This window comes from Ictidomys tridecemlineatus, chromosome 3 (assembly GCF_052094955.1).
Source record: "Ictidomys tridecemlineatus isolate mIctTri1 chromosome 3, mIctTri1.hap1, whole genome shotgun sequence".
NCBI lineage: Eukaryota > Metazoa > Chordata > Mammalia > Rodentia > Sciuridae > Ictidomys > Ictidomys tridecemlineatus.
Window position 1 is genome coordinate 60,040,330 of NC_135479.1, and position 10,260 is coordinate 60,050,589.

Here is a 10,260-nt window from a genome sequence, read left to right on the forward strand (position 1 = left end):
AAGTTGAAATGGAAATAGAAAATAAAAATGTAGAAAAACAAGTAAAATGCTATTTTTTTTGAAGATATGAATAAGATAGAGCAACTAATAGGTTTAGAGAGTATCTAGGTTCAATCAGTGGGTCTCTGATTTTTTTCCTCTTTAAACTTTGATTCTGTGTTAATAAAACCACGCTAATGGAAATTGATGCGGTCGGGGTTCATTCATTTGGAATTAAAAATAAAATCTATTGACCACCCATATCCCTAATATATTGTTGTACTTCATCAATTGAAATAAGTTATTGTAAACCCATGTGACTGATAAGACCAAGTCTTGAGGACTATGACCTCAGCTGCCATTTATGCAGCAGGTAGAAGATGCCGGGCCTTTTATACACGTGGGCTTGTGTTAGTGGCACGATGGCTACTGCCAGGTAGGTCTATAACTTGGAGATGAAGTCAACCCGGGTTTCCAGATAAATTGTGGCTGTGAATTAGGTCTGACTCAGGCATCCCTGGGTCAGGAAGATATGAGGGGCAGGGGCGGTTCGCAGGTCAAAGTCTCTCTGGGTGTCTATATGAGCAAAGGCCAGAAGCGCGGTCCGGGTAGACCTTTTGGACCCAGCCCGGCAGGTGCATGCCCTCAGGCGGAGTGGGTGGGGGCCCCCTCCAGCGGGCAGGCTGGGTGTAGGCAGGTGCAGTGGGCCCGACTCTGGCAGACTAGTGCAGCGCCCCCTGGGCCTGCAGGTTGGCAAGCGGCGGGGCGCGCGCAGAGCGGCGGGGGCGCGCCGATGTGCGAGGCCTGCGCGCTGGGCTGCGGGAGCCATGCGGCGGGCTAGGAGCGCTGTGGCTACCAAACCGCGCGGGCAGAAGCGGTCGGGTGCCTCCGGGACCCCGGTGGTCGCCTCCTCGGGTTCCAGCAACAGCCGGGCACGGCGCTCCGCGAGCAAGGCCGGGAGCGGGAGCCCGGCGGCCACCAGACAGCCGTCGGCGAAGCGGCGGCCGAAGCCTTCGCTGCCGCGGGCCCAGGAGGCGGGCCCGGAGGAGCCGCCGTCGCCGCCGGCTGAGCAGGCGTTGCTCCCGACGCCACCGCCGCCTCCGCCGACCCCCGCGACCCCGACGTCCTCGGTGTCCACGCTAGACCTGGGCGAGCAGCGGGAGCGCTGGGAGACGTTCCAGAAGCGGCAGAAGCTGAGCTTCGAGGGCGCCGCCAAACTCCTGCTGGACACCTTGTGAGTGCGTGCGGGCTGGGCCGGGCGCACGGCAGTGGGCTCCACGCTGACGTCCCTGGGCTTAAGAGTCGGGCTGGCGCAGGTCGCCTCCCTGCCAGCGTGCGGGCTGCAGGCACCTTTCCGCTGTGCGTCCGCCACGTTACGGCGCCGACGCACCCCCGGGTGTAGCGGCGAGTTTGGTCCTAATTCTAAGGGCCTAGGCGGGTAGAGCGGGTCTTTGTTAGAGCCCGCGCTTGGCTTTCTTGGTTGGCATACAAAGGGTCTCTCCTGGCCACCAGCGTCGTGCTCGGGACGTTGTGTCGTAGGGTGCGAGGGACCTTTCCCCGTGACTAGGATATAAACCTCACGATTTCTCTTATACCCGAACTTCTTTGTGGTTGTTGTTATTATTATTATTATTTTTGCATTAACACGTGTGTTTTTGGAAGGTGGGCAAGAGGGAAAAAGCAGAGGGAGGGAGAGAAGCGCGAACGGCTCCCGAGCCCACTGGGGAGCGCACTCGGTATTGTTCGGGCAGGCCTGCGGAGGAGGGGGGGGGCGGGGACGATTGATCCCGGAGGGAAGCGCGCGCAAAGCGGGGCCCCGGAGGTTGGCGGCAGGGTTCGAGGCTTAGTGTCCTCCAACAAAAGGGGCTCCCTGGTGGCTTTCTGACCATTCCGCTTCCCCATCTCTACTTGTGAAAGAAAAGAACCGCCATCATTTTAGCTGGAGAAAGGAGCATCTCCGTGGTCCATGATGTAGGAAAGAGACATTATTCTATCAAGGATTGCCATCTTCTCCAAATGTGATGTAAAAACCATTGTGCTTTAGAGGCATTTTTAACATCTTAACGATATATATCAGTGCCATTTTAAAAAACGAATTGAAGAATCTGGGAACTGAGACTGAGTAACCTAACAATTGTGGAACAACTTTAGGATTATTCCAAAAGAAGTCATTGTTCCAGAAGAAATTCCCATAGTTTTGGTGCATCTTCGCAGAGACTACTTATTTGTGTTTTTTTTTTGTGTGTGTGTGCTTCACTTTTTCAACTATCGTCTGGGGATATAAATTGAACATTTTAAAAATGTTCCAGGAACATTTTTTGAGCCACTTGCTGCTGGTGGGTGTAGGGATATAAAGAGCCTTAGAAATGTAAAACTCAAATTTGAGATTTTTTTTGGTTAATCCTACACCAAACTGAAAAAGATATTAAAATATTGACATAAAAGACTAAATGTTTTTCATCCATCAGATTGATATGAGCTAAATGTTTTTTTCATCCATCAGATTGGTATGAGCATGTACTTTATTTTTAAGTCATTAATTTTGTGCAAAAGTGTATAAAACATTTATATGGTTTTTATTAAAATATTGAGTAGAAAAAGTTGGAGGGAATATGTAGTAAATAGTGGATCCCTTTTGCTGTAAAGATTACAGGAGACTTCATTTTGAATGCCATCAAATAGGGTGGTTTGGGTTTTTTACAATAACCCTTATGTATATGCAAGTAGAAATTGAAATACATTAACTTCTAAAGAAATGTGAAAAAAGTGTTGTTGCAATCACATAATGGTAATTAAAGCTGCAGTGAGCTCTTTCTGTGATTATTGCTTAAAAGGTGCAGTGAAATATTTTCTCATTCACTGTTGATAAGAGTATCAGTCCTTTTGGAAAGTGATTTGGTATTTTATTCATCTTAATGTTCAGTTGTAGCTTATGTTTTTAAAGGATCAAATTGTATGTAATGTGTGTTTATAGTTATGTAAAAAGTCACGTTTATGAAAGATCCTGGAGAAGAGAGCAGAATTATAAGAGCCTTTGTTACTGTCCCAGAAGACTTTTCTGAACCACCAGACCCAGTTGGGTGCCCTGTCTTGCTTTTCCAAAGCAGCCTATATGATCTTGATTACAATCATAATTAAATATTATTTGGACAGTTTGTTTTGATTTGCTTAAGGTTGGTAAAGGCAGCAACTATGTTGGCTGTGTTTTGTGTATTGCTCTCTCTTTGGCTCATAAAAAATTTTATTAGCCATCTGAATAAAAATGTTGGTGTGGTAAAATTAGGCTTCTTTCTTTTCCCTCTACTTTCTGAATTCTAGAAATTTTTTTTAGTTTAATAAATTTAAGAAACAGCACAAAGAGCTGTGGACAAAGGCACTGAATTCATTCTTTTATAAAATTGACTGTGCCTCCTTAAAAAGCAGATATGCATTTCTTTGTCCTGTAGAAAAGACTTTTGTTCTATCTTGCCTTTCTTTCAACAACAAAAACAGAGAGTGCACAGGAGCCATGCCATAAGGCCCCTGCCAGACTATTCAGAAATTCTTATCTTTTGATTTTTGTTTCATTTAGTGAATACCAGGGCCTGGTGAAGCACACAGGAGGCTGCCACTGTGGAGCAGTTCGTTTTGAAGTCTGGGCCTCAGCAGACTTACATATCTTTGATTGCAAGTGAGTATTTTCTTTACCTAAATTGGCTTAAGAGAACTTAAGAGTAAAAATGCAGTATTTTTTTTCAGAATAATTTGGGGAGTTGTGTATATAACATTGGTCATGAGCTGGTAATGTTGAAGTCAGCTGGTGGGTACATAAGGGTTCATTGTTTTATTCTTTATTTTTAGGTATGGCTTGAAATTTTCAATAATAAAAAATGTTAGAGAAGAGGCTAAAAATAATAGCCTGTTGTTTGTGTGTATGAGAAGAGAGCAGGATAGAGAGAGAGAATGTTCAGGAGCTTGTGTGTGCCACAGATTTCCCACAGCACAGCCCCAGGTGACATAGAACAGGGTCCTCAGGGCTTGTGGCTGTGATTCTCCCTTCAGATTGATATTGTTGATGATTTAGGAGTGGTTAGCTGAAGATGAATCCGTCTGGACACTGTGTAAAAAGCCTTGGGCAGAGTCTTTTATAGGAGTCAAGAGTTGGGGAGAGATGGAATATACACCTGCAAATTCCACATGCACTGGACCTCTGTTCTTGGGATGAGGCAGATGGTACCACCAGCATGTGTGGAGGGCCTGCTTCTTAGCACCTTCTCTTTCATTATAATAGAGCAAGACAACAGGCTCTGGCTTCTGGACCAGTCATTGGCATTACCTAATTATTCAATAGTATCCTGTTCTTTTTGACTCTGAATGGTACCTAAATGGTTTATGAATAATCAATACTGTGGAATTACTCAAATGGAGTAACAGAGTCCAGATCTGGAAAGAAGCATTGAGGAATAATTCGTTATAGAATCCTGTACTAAGTCAGAATTTTTAAGAGGTGGCTTAAAAGATTCAGGGTATAGCTCAGTAGTGGAGTGCCTGCTTAGTATTTGGGAGGCCCTGGTTCACTGTCCCCAGCATGCACACACACACAACATATATTCCCATAGAGACACACACATGGTGGGCTAAAAAGATGGGATTTTGATTTAATTTCCAATTTGGTATTTTTGGGGACCTGTTTTACTTGAAGCTAGATTTACTCTCTGGAGATGAGGAAAAAGCAAAACCTAAGCTTCCATATCTGTTTTTGAAGCATAAGTTTAGAGTAATGTCTGAAATTTGCTTTTTTAAATGTTTTTAAAATCCAATGTTTTCTTTCACTCTAGAGATCTAGGGGGTGAGTGTCTTGTTGGTCCTGGATTTTTGAATGGGGCATGGCCTCTAATGCTAGATTTGGGGCAGGCAGGCTCCACTGCTGCACTAAGCAGAGGCACCAGGTGGCCAGTCCATCTGCCTCAGCTCCCTCCTTCCTGGGTAATGCTGAAAGGGGTATCCCCTTTGAGGTCAGCTGGTTCTTTAAACATTTCAGGCTGGGCTTCTTGGGCACATGGGATGCAGATGGCTGTTCACAGTCTGGAATTTACTCTTTCTTATTGTAGCTGCAGTATTTGCAAGAAGAAGCAGAATAGACACTTCATTGTTCCAGCTTCTCGCTTCAAGCTCCTGAAGGTTAGTGCTTTTATAATAAGAGTAGGGTAAGGGAGGGCAGTATCCATGTGTGATGATTTGTGAACTCCAACTTCTAGCATACCCTCTATAGATTGGGAGGGGCAGGGAGCATAGCAGGGCTTCTCAGGGGCTTTGGTTTCCCTTTTAATCCAGGTTTTATGTTTACTTTTAAAAGATGTTATTTTTGTCCCCTTCCTTTTTTTTTTTAATGGTACTGGCAGTTAAACCCAGTGCCACACGTGGGCTGGGCAGACACCTTACCACTGTGCCATCTCCCCAGCCCCCTTTGATTTAAAAAGGCATATTTGATTTTATTGTGGAAACATTTTCAAATTCAGAGACTCAAAAAAATAAATTTGTTGGGAGTGGTGGCACGTGCCCATAATCCTAGCTACTCAGGAGGCTAAGGTAGAGGATGCAGCCTCAGGAACTTAGCCAGACCCTGCCTCAAAAAATAAAAAGCATCTGGGCATAGTGGTGCATGCCTTTCCATGAATTTAGAGGTTGAGGCAGAAGGATCAGTTTTAGGGAAGCCTTGGCAACTTAAGACTGTGTCTCAAAATTAGTGAAAAAGGGCTGGGTTAAAGCACCCCTGGTTTTTCCCCCTAGTACTATAAAGAATATGCAAGCCAGTAAATGAATAAAATAAAGTAAGCTGGAGACATAACTCAGTGGTAAGTACCCAAGTATTACAGAAATAAGTTAATTAATCAGTTAAAATCAAAGATAACCATAGTTAGTTAATATTTTGGTGCATGTCCTTGTGCATTATTTTCTATGCAAATAAATTCATCTAAATATATTATCATGTTTTTATCAAAGTATGACTTTACCATTCATTCTTTTTTTATATTTATTTTTTAGTTGTAGTTGGACACAATACCTTTATTTTATTTATTTTTATGTGGTGCTGAGGATTGAACCCCCACACGTGCCAAGCAAGTGCTTTATCACTGAGCTACAACCCCAGTCCACAAGTTTACTATTCATTCTATAACCATTTTTGTCATTTTCCAATGAAAAACTTACCATGATTTTATTACTTTTATTTTGAGGAATTTTTTTGCACTTGGTACAGAATTAGCAAGGTAGAAGAAAATATGTGTGTACGCAGTGAAAAGTCACCCTCCACTGTTCCACAGGCCCCAGTCTCCATTCACTGTCATCCACTTCTTGACTTCTCCCATGATTCCTGTATTTGCAGCCCTAGACTTGAAGGTCTTCCTCAGGTTTTTGTTTTATTTTCCTCAAATTATAAACATAACTGTAATGAACTTCTCTGATGATAAATATTTGACAATTTAGAATCTTTTTCTTTGGGATCAATTTCCTTAGAAATAAAAAAATCTCTGGGTCAGAAAATCCAAAATTATAAAAGGCTTTTACCACTTCCTAAATAATGTGGGTGGGGCAGGGCTTTAAGTCCATTCTCCATTCTTACTTCTCCCATCATGGTCTCTGGGAGTTTTGCTGTAAGACTGTCTCCTTTACTAGACTGCAAGTGTCTCTAAGGCAAGTACGAACTTTTTTTGTGTGTCTGACCCAGTTCTTGGCCAGGTGGGCTTGGCACTGAGTGGGCTGTCACTGAATTCACAAGGATGGTCTTGAGTCCTGGTTAGTGAGATTACATTCAAAATGTGCAAGGCCATTCATTTTTCTTCTTCCTCCTTTTTTTTTTTTTTTTTTTTTTTAACTTTTTATTTGAGATAGGTCTCGCCATGTTGCCCAGGCTGGCCTCAAACTCCTGGACTCTAGCAATCCTGTCTCCTGAGTGGCTAGGATTATAGGTGTGCATCACTATGTGCTTGTCTTTGCCTGCCCTGTGACCCTTGAGTGACACCTTTCTTTGTGTGGGGTATCTGGTGACAGGGAGGTACTCCAGGTGGGCAGCATTCTTGTTCTTTACCTTTCCTTTACCTACAGAAGAGCACAAATGTGTGTCTGTAGCCTTCTGGCAGCTGTGGTCCCCCCTCAGTTTTTTTCCTCAAGCATCCATTATAGCTGGTTCTAAATATACCACCAGGGGCAGCCCTGTGCTCCTTGGTCAGGAATTGATGTTTAGGAAGATTCTTCTTTGGATCTACTTGACCACATGTCTTCCTGGTGCTCTAGGACACTATTTGCTTCTTCTGTTCCACCCCTTCAGAGGATCAATTTTCTGCTTTTTAACATTTTTTTAAAAAGTAAATACAAAATGTATTTATTCAGATATTTACGGGAGCCTGGTGCAGTGGTGCACACCTGTAATCCCAGCAGCTCTGAAGATTGAGGCAAGAAGGATCAGGAGTTCAAAGCCAGCCTCAGAAAAAAAGCAAGGAATTAAGCAACTCAGACCCTGTCTCTAAATAAAATACACAATAGGGCTGCAATGTGGCTCAGTGGTCGAATGCCCCCAAGTTTAATCCCTGGTATGCCTACACCCAAAATTAAATATTTATGGGGCACTGTTCTGAAACATACCAGTTAACATGACAGACAGGACCCTTGTTCTGGAGTTTACATTCTGCAGGTGGGGAGATCAATAAAATGCTGTTGCAAAGAGTTAAAGTTGAGCAATCTGATAGAAGAAATGGATGGCTACTTTAGCTTGGTTAGGAAAGGTCCCTTTGAAGTGTTCAGTCACATGATAAAGACAGTGGAGGATCATGGGCAAAAGTGTTCTAGGCAAAGGGGACAGCCTGTACCAAGGGCTTGAGCTTAGCATGTTAGGGAGCTGAACAATGGCCATTGTGACTGGTGGGCAGTAATTAGGGTATGGGTAGGGGAAAGTGGCCCTGGGTTCAATCCCCAGCACAGCAACAAACAAACATACAAAAAACTCTAGGATTATAGGCATGCGACACTGCAACCGGCTTCATTCCCCGTCACTCCCTGACTTTTACAAGGCATTCTGTCTTACAGTGGGTCAGGAAAGGCTGAAGGCTGAGAGACCATGTGCTGTCACTTTCCAGAGTGACATATCCCCAAGTAGTGGAGATGGATCCCCATCCTGAAGAAGCTTCCAATCTTTTGTGGGAGTTGGGACCTGTCCTCATACTGCTGAGAGCCTTACAAAAAGGCTACCCCCATTGATCCTTTTAAAAGATTTATTTTTTAAATGACTTTTAAGAAATTTTTTTATAAAAAAGATTATTTGTTTGTTATAGGGAGCAGAGAGCATAACGACTTACACATTCAATACACACAAAGCCCAGCATACCTTCTGCAAGAAATGTGGTGTTCAGAGCTTCTACACTCCCCGCTCCAACCCTGGCGGCTTTGGTGAGTACAGGGGATGGTTTGCAAACTCTGGGGATGTCCCAGGGTACTTGAGGTTCAAGCGCTTGGACAGGTGGGCACTAGCTTATTTGGTGTGCCTTCTACCTGGCTAGGTGCTTTCACAGGTATGTGTTAGAACAGAGCTCTTTAGCAGAGCTCTTTGCAAATGGTAGCATCTAAGACTGGTTCTGGTTAAATATTTCATTCCCATATGGCAAAGTCTTTGTCACAGTCCAGCCAAGATTCTATTCTATGTTGATTCAGAGCTCTGTGCTTCAGGGGCCAACACTGACAAGTATAGAGAGGGCCCATGGGGAGATGGGTCTGTGGAGTCAGGGGAGACCTTGCAGTAACAATAGGGAGTGGAGGCAAAAATGAGGACCATTGCTAATATCACTTTAAATTTTTTTCGAGGGCTTGGGGTGTACTGCAGTGCATGTGCAAGGCCCCAGCACAAAAATTAAGATTAAAAAATCCTGTGTGTTCAAAAAACCATCAAGAGACTCTCCAAGGCTGTTTTTGGGTCCTGCTTAGGTCTGGAGAGAATTTCTAAGAGCGCTACAAAGTTAAAACCAACCCTTAGACAGTTTCTTAGAAAAATGCCATTTTCAGTTAGAATGAGGAGAAACTAGAGATTGAAGATGTTCTTATGTATATACAACCTCTGTGACCAGAACTGTCACCTGCCTTATGTGGAAGGAGGAGAAGGGCAGTTCGTCACTCTAGCACCTTTGTACCCTGTTTCTCCAGCAGTTCCCATGAGACTCCTTCCTCCCTACCTATGGAATAGGATAGTTTTGAAAAGTATAAAATCCTGTAGTACTTCAGCTTTATTTTACTAAATAGCCCTTGAATTCGTAATCCTCCTGCCTTAGCCTCCCAGGTCTCTGGGATTATAGGCCTGTGCTACCATGCCTGGTGGGAGGTATAATCCTTAGAAAGCTAATTTAGCTAATCAGAGGAAAAGCCTGAGAATTCTTCAGGTGTCAGTCAAGAGACTGCACTAAGCCTGAGCCTTTCTACTATTTCTTTTTCTCAGCTTGGTTTTGAATGATGTCCAGTCTTGGCCATCATTGGTTCAAGGAATTTGATACCCTGTCTGGCTGTTAAGGACTGTAAGCCAGAAAGCTGAAGTTATATAAGTTGTGATCAGAATAGTCTTATAAACTTACACTGCAAGCTGGAGGGTATCACTCAGATATATGGTGTGTAGGACAGTGAATGCTTCAGATAGGGATTTATTTAAGATCCAGTAGTGGGCTGGGGATGTGGCTCAAGCTGTAGTGTGCTCACCTGGCATGCGCGAGGCGCTGGGTTCGATCCTCAGCACCACATAAAAATAAAATAAAGATGTTGTGTCCACTGAAAACTAAACAAACAAACAAACAAAAACAACAAACAAAAAAACCCCAGTAGTCTCTGCTTTCACGCATACTTGGGACCTCTCTTTAAATGCCATTTCCCCTAGGAATTGCCCCACACTGCCTGGATGAAGGCACTGTGCGGAGTGTCGTCACTGAGGAATTCAATGGCAGCAATTGGGAGAAGGCCATGAAGGAGCACAAGACCATCAAGAACATGTCTAAAGAGTGAACTTCTGCTTCTGCCTTCCTGCAAAGGAGGAAAGAGTGGGGCCAGCAGCTCTCTGGCCCCTGGGGCCCTTCAGTGGGTACCCTTGATGTGGCTGACCCCAGGCTGGTGGCCTGTGGTCACCTTGGTTTCTCTAGTTTGCTCTAGCTACCAGTTTCTTTAGGCAGCTCTTTGTCCTTCCTCAGCCCGATTTTGATGTAGACTAGTTGAACCTTTTCCTTCTTTTCCCCAATTTTTGTGTGATCTTTTGGAAAATAAATATTTTTAACATTA

General features: G+C 43.9%; 1 protein-coding gene across 1 annotated transcript; it reads left to right on the plus strand.

Annotated features, from left to right (window-relative positions):
• Positions 1–630: 630 nt before the first annotated feature.
• Cenpv (centromere protein V) lies at positions 631–10,260 on the plus strand. The gene is made up of 5 exons (XM_078042938.1): positions 631–1,213; positions 3,551–3,649; positions 5,070–5,139; positions 8,286–8,400; positions 9,866–10,260. The coding sequence occupies exons 1-5, from the start codon at positions 807–809 to the stop codon at positions 9,988–9,990; spliced, it is 816 nt and encodes a 271-aa protein (XP_077899064.1). The 5' UTR covers positions 631–806; the 3' UTR covers positions 9,991–10,260.